This window comes from Cydia amplana, chromosome 16 (genome assembly GCF_948474715.1).
Source record: "Cydia amplana chromosome 16, ilCydAmpl1.1, whole genome shotgun sequence".
NCBI lineage: Eukaryota > Metazoa > Arthropoda > Insecta > Lepidoptera > Tortricidae > Cydia > Cydia amplana.
The window spans coordinates 493,053-515,231 of record NC_086084.1 but is presented as its reverse complement, the minus strand read 5'-3'; the positions used below and the strand labels follow the sequence as shown (position 1 = coordinate 515,231).

The following is a 22,179-nucleotide window of genomic DNA, read 5'->3' as shown; positions in this document are numbered from 1 at the left end:
GGGACTACGCGACTGTAGACCTGTCGAACCAGACCTACAGCAAGTATAGGAGGAAACTGGGTTTCAATAAACTTGCGGCTTTTTCTGTCTTCATGATCACGAAAAACAACTGTCAATGGCTGGTCTTTGGCACCACACCACTGTAGATGTTTGGAACTAGATCTAAAGTATAGAATTGAACTGTATGGCTCCCAGTAACACTTGGTCACAGACAGGGACGTCAGGATTTTAGTCCATTCTCAGGATTACGAATGTTTATTATTATTTATTAATTGCACTCACAACATGTCCTTATTACGTATCTGAGGGTGGTTTTCCACCTGTCCAATTTCTTGGTCCAATGTGTATTTGCGTCTAACATTTTGCTTAATAAGAGAGTGACACGCAATGCACATTGGACAAAGAAATTGGATAGTGGAATACCATCCTGTAGTTTCCTAAACTTAAAACACATTGAATTAAAAATGTTTATGTAGTTTTTAAATATTCTAAAAAATTGCTGTCCGCAAAATGAAGACTGTTAAATTAACAATTACAACAGGAACAGTGTTGTGAAGCGATTTTACTGTTGTTATATTTACAACTAAAAATGAACGTAAAATTAGATATCATTTATAGTCATGCCATGGTCTAATAAAACATGGTCTCCTCTTCCCAGAGTGTCACTTGCCTACGTCACAATAACATTGCCACTTTATTTCAACATAACATGTTACATGGGTACATTATATCTATGGTTAATAAGTTAATTTATTTCTTTATAATTTAATAATTTTCATTTATATGTATTTTATCTTAAATTTTACAATAACACGTCATTTTTAATTATTCGTTAGCAATATCTTCCGATTCACGAAAGAAATTTCAGACGTTCGGGTAATTCTGTTTACACTACTGGCAACACAGGATAGCGCTGTCACATTTGACAATCCGCCATTTTGTCCCTGACCGACCGTCCTTGTCGAACGCGTGTTAATTGTTATTTCCTTCTCGCTCTGTGTCAGCAGTCGCAGTGTTTTCCAAACTTTTCACGTCGTAAGCTTCGTAATTAATGTTTTGTTACGAAAATGGTTGGCTGCTCTATTCGGAACTGTAAGAGTAGGAGTGAAAAGTGCAGTATAGATTTGTTTTATTTTACTATGTTTCTACATGAATAACTTAAAATTAATGCCGTTAAAATAATTTTCACTGTTGGTTAAAATTCTCCCACATTTTAAAGTTTGAGAACCTGTAAACAGCATGATGACGTAGGCAAGTGCCAGTTAGGTCATTCGCGAATCTCGGAAGAGAGTACCAGGCGGAGTATATTATTATACCATGAGTCATGCTATTTAATTAATAACATGTGTTAAGTGTTGCCATCTAGTAAGTAGTGTTGGGATTAATAGATTAATTACCGAAGAAATGTTACCATCAAGGAATTATTGATTGTAGTAGAAATGTAAAGTCAAGAACAAATCGTGACAGTTAAACTAGATGGCGCTGTACATCATTAAACGACAACTTTGACAGAATTTTGAAGCGACGATTAGCTGTCAAATACAAATTAAGTTAAGGCTTCGTCACACAGGCGCGTTTTCCGGGCGCGGCGTGAGCGGGGCGCGCCGCTTTTTTTTATATAAAATGGTAAACGCGCCTGTGTGACGAAGACTTTACGCATTTGTAGACTTTCCACATTATAAGCAATCAATGGATCTTTGGTTACCAACGTTACTATTAATATTTCACATTTCATTTAAAGATAACTATTTATGTATTTATTAACAGAATCAATAAAGGATGACTCACGCTATAAACGGTCCGGGTCCGGACCAAGGCGCCCTCACTTCGTTTTCTATAGAAAGCATCACGTGATCATCGATCACCCGTCACAGAAAACTAATTGTCGGACACCTCGGCCTGGACCCGGACCATTCTAACGTGAATCATAGCTAAATAGGTTCTTCAATAGTAATAGTAACGGTGATTTGTATATGTAGTTTTTTAGATACAAGTCATAATTCATTGGTTGTAATGTAGTTATTAAATTGTTATTGCTATTGAGTATATAAGGGAAAGTAGTCAAATACATTTTGAGACAGTGGAGTTCTGTTCTTGCAGGGTATTATAGTGCTTCAGTCAAAGAAAAATAATCTTACTTCCGTGTAAGGTATGTACCTACCTATTATTACAAAGGACAATAAGGAATATTTACTTACTTATATTAAAAACTGTAGCCGCAGTACAGCCATTAGCTTTAACTGTCAAATTAGTTACCTATTTGTTATATTGTTTATGAACTTTATTTCGAAATTTCTTTGCTTATCACATATTTTTATTATACTTTATGAAAACGGGGCTATGATTTATTCTGGTATTAAGTACAAATATTAAGAACGCTTTTATACAATTATTATTTCCTTGTTACGATTTTTCTTTGACAGTAGCGCTTTTCAGATCTTCCTGTTTGGAGGGTAGTTTTTTAACCCCCGACCCACAAGAAGGTTTATAAATTTGACGTAAACGGGTGAACCGATTTGGATGCGGTTTTTTTATATGAAAACAGACTGCTAAGTCATCGATATCATCATAAGTCATGGCATAGACTGCCATCGCTAGATGGCAGGTGGATGTTTTATCAAAATCGGTTTATCCGTCTGTGTGTTGGTTTTTTTATTTATTTTGCCTTTAATGTTATTGTTCGCAAGATATTAACGGTGTGATAATGTCTCTAGTCTGACTAGTATAGAACAAGGTAGAATAGTATAAAACATTTATTTAAATGTATTTAAGGCCATTGTGTGACATACAGGAATTGTGCAATAAATCGTTATTTGACAAAAACACAATTTTTTTAATCGGCTGCATGCGGCGGAACAACGTGATCTGTTTGTTATATCCTCTTCAGTTTGGATTGTATGGCAGTATATAAATAAATAAACAATATTATAGGACAGCTGACGTGGCTGAAACAGCCGCCATGCTGAAGTGGGATTGGGCGGGACACGTTTGCCGTAGGCCTGATGACTTGTGAGCTAAAATAACACCCAATTGGGTCCCACTTCAAACCCGGGGTCGCGGCAAACCTCGACGGCGTTGGCGAGATGATCTTGACGCATTTGACAGGAACTGGTGGAAATCGGGTCAAAACCGGGATACGTGAAAAGGGAGGAGGGAGACCTTTGCCCAGCAGTGAGACACTCTAGGCTCATATAAATAAATAATAGGACATTATTACAAAAAAATACCAAATCTCACAATAAGCTCTTTTATAGCGTGTGAAACTTGAAGCTTACAGCTCAGTTGCTATCGTTTCTACTTATTTTATTTGTATTCCGTTATCAAAACTGCAGTTGAACTAAAGCATACATTAGCAGTAGTACATAATTGCGCACAAAGGGAAACTTTTTCAAACGATACTGCATCGCAAACTTGCGGGGCGAGTAACTTGCTGCGAGCAACTTGCTTGTAACGAGCTGCCTCTGATTATGACAGCTGCTCGCTGTTTAAGAATGTATTATAAGCTCGTAGTGGTCTCTTCTTGTTGTTGACCAGGTTTACAAACGGTTCAACGGCTAGGATTAATTATTTGAGTCAAACAAGACTTAATTAGAAAGCATTACATTTTGTGAGACTCTGCGTCTGAAAAAAAATATTTTTGTACAAGTACCTTAACGTGTAAAGGAGGTACCCTAAAAACATTTTTTTCTAGATTTTACAACATTTTTTTTAGACTTTGTCGGATTTGATTTATATACACATGCCAAATTGCAGCTTTTTAGCACACGGAGCAAAGCCTCGTACAGACAGACAGACATGACGAAACTATAAGGGTTCCTAGTTGACTACGGAACCCTAAAAAGTTCTTGAGCCAGAATGTACGTTAGGAGTCCTTACTAAGGAGAACGCATCTTAAAAATTGTAACAAAAATTTCGACCCTTCCCTAGAACGGGCTCAAGTTTCTATTAAAGACTCGCTCCTCCAAGTTTGTAAGAACCTTTAGTTCGGATATAATCATTCTTAAAACTTTAGTTCAAATATAAGGTCTCCAAAAACAACATAGGTAAAATATAGACACTAGTGTATTTTCAAAAATAACCAATTTTATCGAGATGACAGCTTAGATGCTACAAAAAGTCCATGCAAAACGATTGTCATCTAGGCATCCCCTGGGGTCTTTTGGGGGTACGATTGCGGTTATTCAAGCAAAACATTTACAATTTAAGTTCTTAGACCACTGAAAACATCATTTGTGGCTCTATGATATTCCTAGAACGGAGGTCCAATTCAGAATCACTATAGAACAACTTGTGACGGTTTTAGTCTTATTTTGATACGACCCTGAAGATCGCTTACGCCAATCAACAAGACGATTGTCAAGGTCATATCAAAACCATAACGAATTCATAAATAAAATTATTAGAATTGTTCAACTTCATAATACTAGAACAAATTAAATTATTTTCAGAAAATATTCTGGAGATACTCTTGACCGATTTCCACAAGATATTACTTAGAGATCTAATTCACATCTAATAGATATCTAACACGATCTATAGTAAAAGTGACATTGGTTGCCCGAATTGCGCTGCAAAAGAGAACTAATTGAAATCTAAACTATAACGTATCTAGAATGGATCTAGTACGTGTCGTCTCTTGTGAATATCTTGAAGTTCGATACGGCACTATGTCTTTTGTATGTTATATATTAATTTTGTTTTTCATTCATGTTACCTGTCGTGATTGTTTCACGTGCTCTCATCGGAAGATCAGCGCTGGAAGTCGCCAGCAACATGCTGAGCTTGCAGCATGGTGGTGGTGAGACGAAATCGTGGCACTTTATTCTTTTATGTTTCTCTGTTGTGTATAATTTTCTTTGTGCTCTTGAATAAAATTATTTCTATTCTTTTCTAAATTAGGAACGGACATCTACGGCCACGGATTTCTACGGCGGTTGCCGCTTTTCAATAATTTTCCGACACCAGAATAAGACCAACCAGAACCTAAGATTCTCAAAGTTCGATCAAAATCTCGTCCTGTTAGCGGGTGCCGATGAGGCTGATATATGATCTACTTAGTAAACATGACGTCTGCAGTCGCGGTGCCGGTCCATTGCGGATTGCCGACGTGTGCCGTGACGAGAGGCGCACGGTGTATGGTGACAGTATTTTGAATTCATCGTCAGGTAGCGTGTGCCGAGAGGCTAATATAAGAATAAGAATAAGAACTGTTGTAAACATGACGTCTGCAGGTAAGGTAAGGTCCGGGCCGTGATGTATACTTCGTTTACTATGACGGGTAATCGGAGATTATTACGTGATGCTTTTTGTAGTAAAGAAAGGTGTCTGACGCCAGACCGGACCCGGACCGTTGATCCTTAAATCAATCGGCGAATCGTCGCCTCGAACTCAAAGTACTGGTTAGATATGTTCGTTGTGCCCCATTCCTATTCCATCCTGAATAGCCCCTCTTTACTAGAACTCCTTATAAAAACGTTCTTCGCTATCGTAGGATTCGTAGGAATCGTTTTATGTTTTAAGAAGTGGTAGGTATCGACATTCCGTCGACTAAGTTCTGGTGGAATTCAAATGCAAGACAATAATGGTATACCTAGTACCATTTATAGTACATTATTGCAGAGGCCGGGAAAGGGCAATTCGTGGATGAGTGTCGATTTTGAAGAAGACGAATCCACGAATTGCTATTCCTGCCGAGGCATATATATAGTGCTTTTCTCCAAACATGCGAGGAAATAAGGTAAAATAATAATTATTTAAGCATCAAGCATCACTCAAATCGAACCTTCATATCAAAAATGTCAAAAACAATTTCCCTCTTTAATTAATTTTTAAAAGTTAAGGGTACAAACTTATTCTGCCAGTCAGTACCATTCAATATTCGTTCATTCAATATAACTGTGCAATATAGTTGGTCAAACCAATTTGTCAGTCAGTAAGAACTATACCCATCCTTTACTTTCGTGTGCTAGTACTAGTGTAAGACAAAGATAGTATGATTCTCTCTGTCTATGTTTGAAATGAGAAAGTCCTTTGACAAACTATATAAGCTTTATGAACACGGATGGAGATCCTTAAAAAAATATAAAAATAATCTTTGATTTTATTAAGCAGTATTCGCACGATCATACACGAGCACAACGGTCTTGTAAGAACGAGACAAGTAAGGTCGTTTATCTTACTATCTCACTCTATCCTATAGCTTGAAATGATAGCTGATGTCGTGTAGACGCGGCTCGCGGCTATAATAATTGGCTGTTTGCGTTTTTAATTTTTAAAAAGTAAAAGACACTACAGTAATAAGTCATTACTGTAGTGTTTTTTTTCATTCCCGTCCGCTAGAACAGGACAGCGATAGTTTGATTTTTTTAAATTAGAGTTTGACAATAACGAATAACTTCCCGTACTATTTTTGGTACAATAAGGTGAACATTTCCGAGCATATTGGAGAAAATGTCTTTTTTGACACTTTCGTACGGAGGTCGATTTTAATTTAAACAATTTGCCATTTTAATTTTGTATTAAGCAGAAACGTCTGCGAACGATGCTATTAAGCTTCGAAATTAATTAAAAGTGGAAAATTCACTGTCTTGGGTGGGACTTGAACCCACGACCACTGGATCACTAGTACAGTGCTCTTCCATCTGAGCTACCAAGACCGTACCCAATTCAGCGAATATTTCCACTATATATGAGCCCTAGCGAGGCTCATAGCGACATCTACCGCAAGAGTACTACACTTCTTAAACGGCTACCAGAGTTCCAAAACATATAACACACATAATGATGCGCTATCCCATACTATTGACATTGCTATTTATTTTAACTGGCTTTGATACAAACTTCACTGGTGGCGCATGTCATGCGCAACTTTCACTTCATTTCGCATGCACCAATCAGCGTGAGCGATCTTCAAGGTCGTATTAAAATAAAATCAAAGCCGAAACAAACTGATAAATATGGATCGGGCTCTCAATATATACTGTCAATCGTAAACAATCAGCCTCTACCAGTGAATTACATCAATCACACACTCGTCACAAGGCAAGTTGGCAACATGGCGGCCACCGTCGGTCGCGAGGCAAGTTGCCGTAACTGGGAGTTGAAGGTAGTTACAACTGTCTCCTGTGTTGGTTATGTAATACGCAGGGAACAGAAGAGATAGCTCTTGATGGGCATCGGTAAAAGTCGTCTTCAAAATTAATCACATACTCGTCACAAGGCAAATTGGCAACATGGCGGCCGCCGCCGGTCACGAGGCAAATTGCCGTAACTTCTCGGAGTTGAAGGTAGTGATGACTGCCTCCTGAGTTGGATATGTAATACGCACGGAACAGAAGATATAGCTCTTGATGGGCGTCGGTAAAACTTCATTCTCAAAAGCATATGGCACATTACCATAGCGATACGAGTAGACAGACATTTTTTTGTATGACAAAGATTCCTGTGTGGTAATAAGTAGGTTAAGTAGGTGCCAGCAAACCCACTTTTACGAGCTGGATCCCGATTCAGATGTATTAACTTGTTACGGTGTTGATCTTATTTGAAGTGAAGTGAAAATAGTACGTGACAAGCGCGCCAATCTCATAAACCAGCGGTCGGCAACAAGCGGCCCGCGGGCCGCAGGCCCGCAAACCTTTCACTTTGCGGCCCGCGAGCCTCCCTGCCCCTGCCTATTTTGTATGTAATATTGACAAACGACAATGTCTGATAAAGTCATAAATTTTAACAAAGTGCGGCCCGCGTCACCTTCGTTAACTATTATGTGGCATGGCCCTTGGCTGCTAAAAGTTTGCCGACCGCTGTCCTAAACGATCGTCATGGTCGTATCAAAACCAGTTCAACTATAACAAATTGTTAAAATAGAATCGACCTAGCTAACACGCTCCACGTAACGTAGCAATATAAAACGCCATAATAATTATGTAAAAAGTTCAAAAATCTGAACAAGAATGGGTACCACTACCAACTAAGTTCGGTGTTAGTAATAAAAGTTGCGCTTCTGATCATGTAGCGCTGTCGGCCAAGACTCGTATAACCGCACTTACCTGACGACTATGGACTGAATAATGGCACTAACTTCGTCGCGCCTGCTAATCTACGCGCGGTGCTTTTTGTACTATAAAAATGGCAAGACATTATGTAGTAGTTGTAATATTCGCTGTTGTAAAAAAAATACTTAGTAAAAGATCTCAACTCAAAAAGCGCGGCATTTTCAATTAAGTCTAAGTTAGATTGAGCATTTTGGTTTTAAAGTTGTACAACTTTAAATATCAAATCTTTTAAATCAGAATCAAATTCATATGATATACAAGAGTCTGTTCGGAAAGAGAATAGTCGTAGAATGTACCTATAGGGTCCCATAAATTTCACGACTCTTTTCTCTCCGCACAGAATCTAAATGAAACTTGACAAATCGTTCTAAACTGTCTAAGCTAGCTACTTAGGTTGCTAAGTACATCTTTTTCCTGCGATTTTCAGTAACTTTAAGGACTAAGTATTTTTCTATGCCGTCCGTCCAGTGGCGCCCTCATTAGGTCATATTATTAATTTTTATGCAGGCAGTATAATTAAAGTTGACTACTTACCCCAATTTTTGATCTATGTGATATAGCGACGGTCGGCGACCTCTTATATGTGGTCCTAATAGTAGTAATTAATTCACGGATTACCTTACACTGCTAAACTCGAATGTTTTATCAAGTAAAAAGTTTTAAACTGCACATTTAAATTACTAAAGAAAATAGCAAAAGCACATTCAGCCAATGAGAGTGCAAACAAACGCAGCAACAATTCATTTGTTTAGGGCAATTAAGTCGGCGGCTGTAATAAAGAAAAATACCCGTCGCTAATTGTTATAAAGTGGCCGGACATGGAAATGCGTCCTTCTTAGATCTCCGCACTTTTGTTGCATTCTGGAGGAGTAGGTACCTATAGTATAAACCTGTCGATATCTATAGGTATCTATCTTCTTATATTCATTTCGGTTTGTAATTTATGTAGTAGATTTCCTACTGGAAATAAAACAAATTTTAAGTAGGTACTTATATAATTGGTTTTAAAAATAATTTAATTTGTTTCTAATACTGTCAAAATATGTAATAAATAGGTACAACTTACTCATACTAGGTACCTAACCGCCGTCATAGGTAGGTATTAGGTACAGTTAAAACTCTCTCATTTTAAAACAGGCGCGGATCCACCGTTGTGGGCATGATGGGCATGCCCACAACCCTAAATAGTACCTATGTCCTATCGATTCCCCGACTAGCCCATTTTTCGCAGACGCTTTGGCAGAGGAACCTTTCGCAGATTTCATTACGTAGTTGGCATAATACCTATTGATATGCGGATTAACTTTACTAGACTGATCGTTTGGTCACTGTCACGATTACCCGAGTAACCATTGGTTGAAACACAGTAGGTAGGTAGTGTGATCAACTGGTACCTATGAATTAGAAATTCTCGTAATTTAATATCAGCTGACAACAGAGTCCTAATTATTTGCAAGCATAAAGATTATTTACTAACAGGAGCAATTATTTTTAGATTATGAGGTCTTAGAAATCTTAAAAATTAACAAATATTAGTACAATTTCCTAAATAAATAATGCCAGCTTTTAATTTAGGGGTGTATTTAGGAGTTTTTTTTCCGCGTAGTTAGCGTTGCATTTATTTTTATATTTATCTATGTATAAAAAGTGTTATCTATGCATCAATGAATCAATGTTGTAAGTATGTAACGTAATTGCTAAATCACTAATATACCTGTAACTTTAGTACTTTTAGTAGTCTAGTCTACAAGCTCAAAATGATGAAAAATAGAGATACTGCACCCAAAAATACGTGTGATACCCACTGTGATACCTGATTCGATTCAGAATGTCTAGAAAATGTATTCGAAGCGCACATCAAAAATTGCTAAAGTTATCTTATAATTATAAACATGAAAAAATACATATGGTATTTCATTTTTGGCCAGTACATTGTCATAAACTAATTTAAGATATGAAGACAAAATATTCCTTAAGAGAAGGAAATCCTCATTAAAAAAATTCTAGCTCTAGGTTAGGTATCTACTCTTTATACCCTTTATAGTTTTCATTTAACACTAAAAATAGCCCTCCGCGCGTCATTTTCAGGATGCGTACGCGGCGTGAAAAGGTAAAATGTTTTAAAGGTATTAAATATTCATTTAAAAATTTGGAAAAAAATGGTGTATGGTGTATTTTAAACATGTCAATGCATGTTACTACTGTTAGAAATTTCTAGACATTATTCCGAATTCAATGAGGCATCACACGTATCTCTAGGAGCAGTATCTCTACTTTCCACCACCCTGAACTTGTCGACTAGACTATCTACTTAACGAAATCTTAAAAAAAACCGGCCAAGTGCGAGTCGCACTCGCGCACGAAAGGTTCCGTAACATTACGCAAGAAACGGCAAAAAAATCACGACTAAAAGTTCCTTAAACGAGAAGATTACTCTGCCAAATGAAATTCTTACAATAATTGTTCTGCTAATTAATACAAAAGCGAATTGAACGGTATGTGAACCAAAACTAGAAAATGTCGTCTCAAAAATTAGATGTTCGGCGAAACGTAGCCTGTGAATCGATAATCTGCGAAAAATTGCTCAGAGAATCATTAGGTACCCCCCTAATAGACTTGTGACGTCATCGTCATTACGGTTTATTGAGATCGGGATGGTCGTTCAAGAGTCATGATTGTTCATGAGCGAGTTCGACACCTAATACTCTGACTCGTACTTGAAGATTTTTGGGATGCTGTGACCACAACCTTTTTTGAGGGCTGGATCCGCGCCTGTTTTAAAACGTCGTTCTGAACATTCACGTAACATTGTATATGTCTGGTACTAGTTTTCGCTGCTTAAAATTGTTATAAAAATAAATTAGAGCAAGTAGAAGTTTTACAAACACCTCGGCCCGGTCTAGCGTGGGTTATCTTCATAGCATCATTATTTCCAAATGCCCTGCGACCTTATTAGAATTAAAATGTCCAACCTGTTTCTACATCCAGGATCCAGATCAACTTGACCTTCCACCGCCATCGGCGTCCCACACCGGCACACTGCAGCCAGCTTGCATAACCACTGCACTTTCCCTCGATGCACTCGCGGTTGCATCTCGCTAGACGCACACTTCGTGTAATCTCACAAAAGGCAAGCTTGGTTGGAAGATTAGGAAGTGCAGACAAAAGTGAAGTTATTGTGTTTAGTTTAGTATTGTGTTTCTTGTACTAGTTTTCTTTGACAATATTATCTTTAAGTATAGTTTGTTTAGTGTTTCGTAGTGGAGAAAATATCACGTGTCGTGTGCATAAGTATATTAAAGTGCGTGAGATGCGTAATGACAATCGGCGAAATCATACCTATCAAAACAAATTGTTAAACCGGAATCGGGTTTTCTACACGCAGAATAATTAAAAAGCGTATTTTTCTAAACCCTACTGTTGCCTTGTAAGAGAAAAACAAAAATACCAAAAAAGTAAGAAGTCCGACACAGACATCATTGTTCTAGGATTTAAAACCACGGTGGAATGAATCGATCCCGTGTATACAAATACAAATAATTTATTTATAACACCAAGTTACAAGTCACCACAGGTTTAGGTCTAGGAAATACATTTGGTAGGTATTTTTATAAATTATGAATCATATAGGTAAGGTTATTATTATTATACGAGTACTTAGTATGGAGAGATGACCACTCCACTTGCCTACCTATTAAGTAGGCAAATGCAAGAAAAACAAAATGCATCAACAAGTAAACAATAATATTGAGTGAGCATAATGAGAAGCAGAACTATACTGGCACTGTGTTACGTGAAGGCGGTGTTGTGTGTCTTTACCCCAGAGATCAGGGTCGAGCAGGGGGTGCTGAGGGGACTGCGCAGCATTTCTGGCCAGCGGAGGTACTATGGGATACCTTATGCTGTTAGTGAGAGATTTCAGGTGAGTATAGACAAGTTTTTAATTAATCCACCACAGGCATTTAACGATGCAAATTATGCAGGGTCCATTTATCTTTAGTTATAAGTGTTGCTTTTTATCCCTAGATATATATACTAGCTTTTGCCCGCGACTTCGTCTGCGTGGAATTATTAATTTGGGTAGTTTCTTTTTAAACGCCTCGATAAGTGTAAAGGCAATTTAATTTGAGCGTAATGCTAACATCGATTGTCAGGCGATGCATTAATTATCTCACTTTCGGGGTGGAAGCGAGATAATTTCCACCCTCTTAAGGGATGATTTTCAGGATAACAACATTAACAACTACCCTATGTCCTTCCCCAGGGCTCATACTATCTCTATAACAAATTTCAACCAAACCATGCACCAGCGCCGGCGCGCGGGCGGTGCTACACCGCGCGGGCGGTACAGTTCCTATCGACAAAGTTTGTTATGTAGTTGTTGTTCATTCCCCATTCAAAATTCCACCCCCATAAGGGATGAATTCTGGGATAAAAACTATCCTATGTCCTTTCTCGGGACTCAAACAATCTCTATACCAAATTTCAACTAAATCGGTTCAGCGGTTTAAGCGTAAAGAGGTAACAGACAGACAGACTTCCTTTTATAATATTAGTATGGATTGCAGCAGAATAATCACAAATTATAAATTAAACGAAATAGATGTCATAAACTAAATAAATTAAGCTAAATTATTTATGGACCTTTTACCCAACGCATTTTTATGACACCAGTGTAGGCATGAGCACGACTGCTATCATACAAAATGTAAGTACGTGGAATTAGTTGACCTGCCCGCCGACACTCATGTCAAACCACTTACTGCGCTATCCCGAGGGACGGGGGGGACTAGTTTGGACATGACACGGAGGCGTATTCTGATTGTAATAACAGGAATAATGTGTTATAGATATAATCTGCGAGTGTTAAAAGTTGACTATACTATAGATAGATGGCGCTTAGCTCCACGCGTGTCGCGCGGCTAGGTGGGGCTATTAAGATTTTTCCTGCGAAATAGGGGTCAAAACGTCAGATCGATGCTCACAGTGTGTTATTCATATTGAAAAATCGAAATTAACAAGATAAATATTTTGAGAGCCTAAGCAATTAATTTGGACAAGTGAGTACTTTTGAAAAATCGTATCTCACTCAAGTGTGACATTTTATTTTCTTCATACTCAAAGTGCTGTCATAACGGTTAAAAAGGTTTTACCGTTGTTAATTTTTTTTTTTTTTTTTTTTATAGTATATCGTTTATTGCAAACCATGGTACAATATAATAGATGTTACAATAAGAAACAGATCACATGGCACCCTGGTAGGGTATGGCAATTATCCTTAAGACTACATTAACTAAATATAATATTTAGTACACTTAAACATACTTTGCTTGCTACTTGCTACATATTATTATTTTCTATGTTTAGGAACTTTGTTTACAAATATTATCATAATAGATCATCCTGCATAAATTCTTCGATGGTATAGTATGATTTTTGCAATAGAACGGACTTGAGTTTTTGTGTAAATAAATGATTTATTTGTATGTTTTTTATTTCAGTAGGTAGTTTATTATATATATTTATTGCTCGGTAGTACGGTCCTTTTTTATAAATATCTAAGATTGGTTCTGGGAGGATGAGATTATCTTTGCGACGCGCACTCTTGTTAAATTCAAATAGGTGTAAATTATTTTTGACAAATGAAGTTATTTCCAGGATATACAGAGAGGGGAGAGTCAATAATTGAAGTTCCTGAAAATGGGGTTTGCAACTGTCGGTCTGTGGAATATTTACCAATATACGGATGCATTTTTTTTGCATTATAAATAGGTCGTGGGCGTCGCTGCTATGGCCCCACAATAGCAAACCATAACTGAGCCAAGACTGTGCATATGCGTAGTAAGCGGACAGGGCGCAATGGATATGTGTGTTTGATTTTAAAATGCTGAACGCGTATAGGAAGGAAGATAATTTTGCTTCGACTTTGGCTACGTGTTTTTTCCAGTCTAGGTGGGTATCAATAGTTAGTCCTAGCAGGGTACATTCAGTCTCTTCTATTATGTTTAAATCTTGTAATAGTGGTGTCAAGTCAGTCGGTCGTTTTTGGTGTGGTCTAAATTGTATAGTCTTTGTTTTTGCTGTATTTATAATTAAGTTATGGTCTTGTAGCCATTGTGATATGTCGAAGAAGGTTTCCTTTATATGTGAAAAGTTATTGTTTGGGTCATTATCGTGTTTAAATAAGAGTGAGATATCGTCGGCAAATACTACGCATTTATGGTTAGTAATTTTTGGGAGGTCGTTTATGTATATTAAGAAGAGCACACATCCCAGTACGCTGCCTTGTGGAATTGAGCTGTTGACAGTTTGCCACTTTGACTGGATTTTTTGGAGCTGCCCGGAATCATTATGGTAGTGGTCAATTTGCACGAATTGTTGTCTGTTTTCAAGGTATGATTTTAACCAGTTGTAAGCATTGCCTCGGATACCTATTTCGTATAATTTGTTAAGTAGTATTGGATGGGATACTCTGTCGTAAGCTTTGGACAAATCTAGCAGAAGGCCAATGGCATAATTTTTGTTTTTGAGATAATCTAATATATTTTGGATGTATGTGTAGACTGCTAGGGTGGTTGAACGTTTCTGACGGAAACCGAACTGATTTTCTTCTAGTAGGTGATATTTTTCTAAAAAATTATAGATTCTATCTGCCATGCATTTTTCAAATATTTTCGATATGGACGGTAAGAGCGCGATAGGTCTGTAATTTGTGAGATCGGATTTTTTCCCGCCTTTTTTGAGGATAGGTTTAATTGCTGCTATTTTTAATTTCTCTGGAAAAGAGCATTCGTTGAATGATTGATTGATGAGAAATGTAATAGGTGGTGTTAACTCGCTATTACAGGTTTTTATCAGACTGGGTGGAATTTCATCATATCCACAGCTATGTTTGTTAGGGAGGTTCTGAATAACTTTTTGGACTTCTTGTTCGGTAACAGGATGGAGGAATATTGAGTTGACAGAAGGCTTGGGACATGGGCGCCCTAGCGGGTTTCTAGGCCCTGCGCTGTGGCCTACAGAGGTATAATAATCACTAAAAGCATTAGCTATCGCTTGTGGGTATTCAATCTTTGTGTTGTTAAGTAATAGCTCTATATTTGTATGTTGTGTTTGTGTGTTTTTGCCGGTTATATTTTTGATTACTTGCCACATTGTCTTAGTTTTGTTTGAAGATTCTTCCATTTCTTGTATATAATTAAGCCGTTTTGATTTTGTTATGCATTTTTGGAGTATTTTGGAATATAACTTGAAATGATTTTTTAATACTATATCATTATTTTGATTAACCATAATTTTTAACTGCCTTTTATGAGCGCACGATATTTTGAGACCCTTTGTAAGCCAATTCTTTTTCTTTTTAGTATTACATTTAGTGTTTTTTCGTGGAAAGAATCTATTCAATAATGTAAGTATATGGTAATGGAATATATTATAGTTAGCGTTTATGTTATCGTTCTGAACTAAAATGTTTTTCCATTCTATATCATGTAGAGCCGCTTTAAATTTAAGTATGTTATTTGTATTAAAAATCCTTTTATAACTATATGTGTTGTTTAAAGTAGTTTCACTTTGCTTAAATTTATAGATAAGGCTTTTATGGTCCGAGAGTCCATGGTCTTCTATATGTACATTGTAGTTTTTGTAATTTGAAAATATGAGATCTATACAATGATCTATACAAGATTAAATGTTGTAGGGTATCCATAATTGTAGATAATTAAATTTGTCCTTACGAAAAAGTATAAGAACAGAAAAAAAGCGTGATTGTTTTACTAAATATTGTGGTGAACGATTCTTTTACATTTAAGTACTGATTGTGTAGGCTTAGTCCTGCTCACGTCTCATGAATCACCCTGTATAGTTGTGGCCGCTGCTCTCTTGTAAGTCGAAACTCAAAGTAACGCGATTCACCGAGAGATGTCGCTTACTCCCCCGAGCGTCGGGGCTGACTCGCGGTGTTAAGATTTTTCCTGTTAATATAGGCGTTGCGACGATATTAATATTTTTCAAGTCAAAGTCAAAGTCAATACTTGCGAATTAGTAAGTATTGCACATTTTTTGATGTCCTGCTCAACGAAGGTTGTTGACAGGCTAAAGATTTGAGAAATATTAACATTCACTGCCAACGAATGTTTTTCTCATGTTAAAATAGGCTATGCTCGTAGCAGTCGTAGCATGGAATGTGTTAAAATTAATTAAAAATGCGAATCGACTTTTGTAATCAACGATTTTAAATCGCCGTAGATATTATTGATAGGTTAAAGCATATTTAGGTAACAATGCTGTGGCTCTAATGAAAAGGGGTACAAGTCCAGCGCAGGTGTAAAAGGCACTAAGCTAGGCTGCACTAGGCCTGGTGTAAAGTGCACTTATAAGTTACACTAACGCCCTTTTTCACCATCGAGACTGGTACCACTTTTCACTAGAACTACAGTTATGGTTTTTTAAGAACTAATCAATGAGATGTCAATAATTTTTTTCCTTATAACAAAAGCAGTCAGACTCTCAGTTTATGTCTCCCTTTTTTTCCAGTCCCCGAGAGAGGCTCCTCCTTGGCGCGGCACGTTCCTCGCCGTCGACCGCTTCGGCGCGTGCGCACAGAGCGTCTCCTTCCTCACGCTCGGCTCCGAGCACTGCCTCCATCTCGACGTCTACACCCCTCCGTCCACCAGCCCCAAGCTCCCAGTCCTGGTCTTCATCCACGGAGGCGCCTACTACTACGGCACTAAAGCACACTACGATCCTGAGTATCTAGTCGCCAAAAATGTCATAGCAGTCATTATCAACTATAGAGTCGGAGTATTAGGCTTCTTATGCTTGAATAGAGTCGCCAATTTAGGCTTGAAAGACCAAGTTGCGGCTCTGAAGTGGATAAGGAGGAATATAGCTGCGTTTGGAGGCGATCCGGACAATGTGACGATAGCGGGGCAGAGTGCGGGTGCTAGTGCAGCTGCTATGCATTTACTCTCGAAATCTAGTGATGGGTTATTTCATAAAGCTATATTTATGAGTGGATCCCCTTTAAGCCCTTGGGCGTTTAACTTGGAGCCTCTAAAACCAGCTTTCGAAGACGCTAGTAAACTCGGTTTAGTCAAAACTGAACAAGACGTATACAACACTTTTATGAACGCGACATTGAAAGATCTATTAAAAAGCACGCACGATAGATCAGTGAGCACCAGATATTTCAAATATTCTCCATGTATGGATGTACATTTTCCAGAGTCTTTCTTTTGGGATATTCCTTACGAAGTCATTCAATCTGAATCATTTAGGCCCGTCCCAATGATTCTGGGATACGCCGACGTGGAAGGCATGTTGTTCTACGGACTAAACAGCGATCGGGATTTTCAAGAATGGGACTCAAAATTCGACCAAAGACTACCATCAGTGTTTTCTTTGTGTTCTAAACTAGAGAAGAGACAGATAGTCAAGAAACTACGCTCATATTACTTTGGGGGCAAGAAGATTAGCAGTAAAAACGTGAAAGGTGTAGTGAACTATTACTCAGACTGGATTGCGTATGCATCAGTGAATGCATTTTCGAAACTGATGGTGGATAAGTCAGCGCCTGTGTACAATTACATGTTTTCGTATAAAGGCGGCCGGAACTTCGCTAAGGGGCTGATCGGGTATAAGGCAGGGATGAGAGGCGCGTCGCACTCTGATGACATCTTCTACATCTTCAAGCCGGCGGGGCTGCGGCTGCCCGTGTCGTCTGCGGATAGAATGTTCATAGAGCGACTGACTACTATGCTGGCTAACTTTATGAAGTTTGGGTAAGTTTTGTAAAATCTTACACCCGATTCTGTCTTAGTGCGTGAATCGAAATGTGCGAGAAATTACGGAGCATGTTTTTTGCACCTTGATTTCAAGCCTTTGTTCCGGCAATTTTAATAGTTTTCTGCGTACCTATTGTGACCATTATGACAAAGACATTAACATTTTTTCGTGATTCGCGTTCGAACGATCACAAAAATGCCATCCAAAAAACTATTGGAGATGGGTGGTTCATTTTTTAACAATTTTGCGAATGAATGTTTCACGAATGGCCTATGATATTTAGAAACTCGCACCTCGGACCAGCGATGCTTTGCATGGCGATGCAATCACAAGTTGTAAAATACAAAGTTACGAGCCTACATTAAACAAGTACCTAAATTATTGCAAAACGGCAAACATTAGTGCGCAGACGCGGTAATGATACCTACTGCAAACTGCTTGCGTAAGTTCGCCTATAATGTGGTCAGTCGCAGTCATATACATATATGTACCTACCCATAAATATGTTGGCTTATATCTCGTCTCAATCTCTCATTAAGCATACACATTGGACAAAGATTGGACAGATGGAATACCACCCTTACCAAAACCAATTTTTCCAGCGACCCCACCCCCCAGCGCACTCCACTCCTGCCAGTGCTCTGGCCGCGCGCCAACGCATCCCTCAGCGCGCCCACGTTGCGCCTGGACACTCAGTTCACCGCGATACCCGCCCCAGAGTCGCATCAAGGCCGTTTACTGTTGAAGCTCCTGTGCCGGTACGGTCAGAAAGGGTTCGTGCCTTGTGATAGTGAAGAGCTTTGTGGAAGAGAGTAGGGATATGTGTTGTACAGTGGATGGCAACCCATTCATCGTGATACCCGCTCGGTAGTCAGACAAAATTTCATTTCTTCGCTACCAAAGCTTCTCAAACGAGCTAGTCCTTCGTAGCTAACACAAACGAGCACGAAATAAACTACAAATCCGCAAACACGCGCCGCGGGTCCAACAGCCAACAGTCCACGATTTATAAATATGCAGATCAAATATTAAAAGGGGAGCCGCAAGATGATCCCGGGGCGCGCAGAGACTAGCGCCGCAGACAAGAACTTCGTCTGATATCCTCAAAATATTTCTAAATCTTTTCCTCGTAAATAGACACTGCTAAAATAAAGTTGATTTAACATAAGTACCCATTTATCCTCAACTAATATCGGCCCTCGCTTCGCTCGGAGTTGCCTCTTGTCTCGAATAAAATGGGTTGTTTTATGCTTTAAGTTACTGATTTAACTTACTGATTTAAGTTACAAAAGTTTCGGAAATCTCGGACATATTAAATATGTATATAATTATATAATACGGGTATTAAAATCAATCGACATGATTTTCTCAATAACGAAGCTTTACCGTGATCATTTGCGTTTTGCTGATCGACGCAGGTTACTACAATTTTTTACTGGTTTCTTATACCACAGTTCAGAAATGTCTAGGTCGAAACTAATGTATTATATACCCACCTACCTATTGTAGGTAATAAAGCTAAACAAAGTCGAACTTGTTGTACATTAAAACACCCCTCTGGCGTCGACCCTCTTTGGCGGCCCCGAGCGCTGCAGCGCGGCATCGTCTCAGAATAAATATTCAATGTTTTCATTCAATTTCTGCCGGACCGCTATCGCAACAAGATACCACGTGCGCGTTTTATTCCCCGCCTGATATACGGACAAGGAACTTTGCTCAATACCCAACTTTGCCAATACGTGCATTTTTGACTGCGCTTCCGGGTGGTTTCGTTTGATGCACGAGTGGAATGAGATTTTATTAAGGCTAGCGAAGTTTGATACCGTTTATCGGCAGTTTGAAGCAAGTGTTTAAATGAGATGTTATATGATTACCTATTTATGATTGTAAAGTGGCCTCGTCGTACTCTTACCTATTATCGTTTGTATATCGTCAGGTGACAAGCAAAACTCACTAATGACCACCACGAGTCTATAGCCATAGTGAACCATATTATGTGGTACTAAAAGAAGGTTGATTTTTGTTTAAAAAATATTTTTAGTAATGCTTGCTTGTCACCTGACGATATTTTCCTCTCTGGCGCAGACATACTTTTAATATAGTTAGTTATAATTATAATATGTTATGTGTAGGTATTATGTAGGTACGTTCTAAACTAGAAGTTTTCTAGTTGTGAACATAAATATGGATCATCTGATCTGAAATAAACAATTTTTATTTTAATATAATTTTTTGTAGGTATGTACCTAACTCGTGTTTTTTCCTACCTTTCCTGCTTTTAACCCTTAAATGCATGACTTTTTCTTTTTGCCCGAAATTAATATATGTATCACATAATTGTTTGCCGATTCTAGGAAAAATAGTTAAAAAAAAATAACTTCGATTTTCACTGCGAAATCAGTGTTAGAAGTTGAATTGGCTAAATCATATTTATGTAAATATGTAATTTTCAGTAATAAATATATGAATTTTTTTACTACCATTAGAAAGGTAGGTACACTATTTGTGATATACCTATGATAAAGTTTGTAAATATAAAATAATTACAAACCCCGAAAAATCTGCCCAAAATCACATATATACTAAAAATCATCAACTTCCAAGTTTTTCTAAGTTTTCCGACATTTCGTCTATAAACAAATGTAATTTTTATAAATTAAAATACTGCGTAAATTTATGTAATATATCGGAAAGTTTATTAGTTTTACTATTGAAATAATATACAGGAACAAATAGAATTTGTTTAACCATTAATCTGTGATCTGTCAATGCTTTGTAGACATTTGGCATCACTATGCATTTAATGGTTAAGTATATCCTTACATACAATAGTAAAACACATTTATTGTTATTGTTTAGTTTGTCTTTTTATGTCCCAATAATAACATTTTAATTATACGCAAAACACAAGTACCTAAGTGAGGTATGTAAGTACAGAGTCACTACGGAGTACCTACTTTACTTACACTACGTAGGTACACTTAAGTACCTACTTACGTAGGTGTAGCTGTAGAGCTACATTTTAAATTCGCTACTGTGGGATACGATATACCTGAGTATGATATTGGCAGGGGCGTATTTGCCCTATAGGCCATCAAACCATTAAAATGACAAAATTAGAATGATATCGCAATTCAGCTCGATTTATCGCCCTCGATATAAATTATCGACAGCGCCCCGTGCGTGCGCCAATCATTTCCCTTTCTACATCGACTTTATCCGTAACTGCGCGAATTAACATAATTATTCAATGAATCGTTGTCTTTAAAACGACATTATTTCATATGAAACGCAGGATTATTCCCAGCTGATACCACCAAGCTGTTGCCACGGGTAACTGGTGGAATTTTGATATTCTCAGCAGTTTCCTTCTGATCTGTAAGTACCTACCTAACCATTGGAAACGACAGAATAAAATCCGAGTTACCACCAAAGTGATTTTTTATATACTTATTGAACTTGTAATCATTTCTATTAAAGATTTGGAGTTGGTAACTAGGCAGGTACCTACTGATTTTTTCCCTCAGTTGTTCCTAAAGTAAAGGTGAGTAAAATAATCCCAGTGGTAACATAATAATATGGGAATAACCCGAAAGCATGGTTCGTAGGATATGATTCCATGGGGAGTATTAGGTAGGTAATCTATGCGTTTCTATACGAAAAGGTTTGTCATACAATTATCGTAATCACCTATTGAGCCTTTCGGGCGAAGGGTGCAAGGATATTTCAATTCTAATGGTTTTATTAGTCGTAATACTCATAATGCGTGAATTTTGAGTAGGTATTGAAAGGATAATTAATTACGATCTTCTTGTTCTTCCTCGCGTTGTCCCGGCATTTTGGCCACGGCTCATGGGAGCCTGGGGTCCGCTTGGCAACTAATCCCAGGAATTTGGCGTAGGCACTAGTTTTTACGAAAGCGACAGCCATCTGACCTTCCAACCCAGAGGGTAAACTAGGCCTTATTGGGATTAGTCCGGTTTCCTCACGATGTTTTCCTTCACCGAAAAGCGACTGATAAATATCAAATGATATTTTCGTACATAAGTTCCGAAAAACTCATTGGTACGAGCCGGGGTTTGAACCCGCGACCTCCGGATTGCAAGTCGCACGCTCTTACCGCTAGGCCACCAGCGCTTATTAATTACGATATTACATACATATCTATAGCCATGTCTTCATCTAAGTATAGCCTGACCAGTAATATATGATAATTGTCAAGAGGGCGCTGTTATTCTCATGTATAGGGTGACAATTCAGTGTAGTATGAAAAAATTAGTTCCAGTGAAATTCCGCAACATGGCGCACCCTCAATAGATCCTGGTTCACCTATACCAATGAG

The 22,179-nt window shown here is 38.0% G+C and overlaps 1 protein-coding gene across 1 annotated transcript in view; it reads left to right on the top strand.

The window, feature by feature from the left end:
- The window catches only part of LOC134655189 (uncharacterized), a 29,891-nt gene extending 11,236 nt beyond the window's left edge, over nt 1-18,655 (top strand). The window contains exons 5-8 of the mRNA XM_063510639.1: nt 6,345-6,354; nt 11,878-11,973; nt 16,587-17,833; nt 18,440-18,655. Of these exons, the coding sequence (XP_063366709.1) occupies nt 6,345-6,354; nt 11,878-11,973; nt 16,587-17,833; nt 18,440-18,653 (1,567 nt within the window). The 3' untranslated portion in view covers nt 18,654-18,655. The remainder of the gene's footprint in view (nt 1-6,344; nt 6,355-11,877; nt 11,974-16,586; nt 17,834-18,439) is intronic.
- The last annotated feature ends 3,524 nt before the right edge of the window (nt 18,656-22,179 follow it).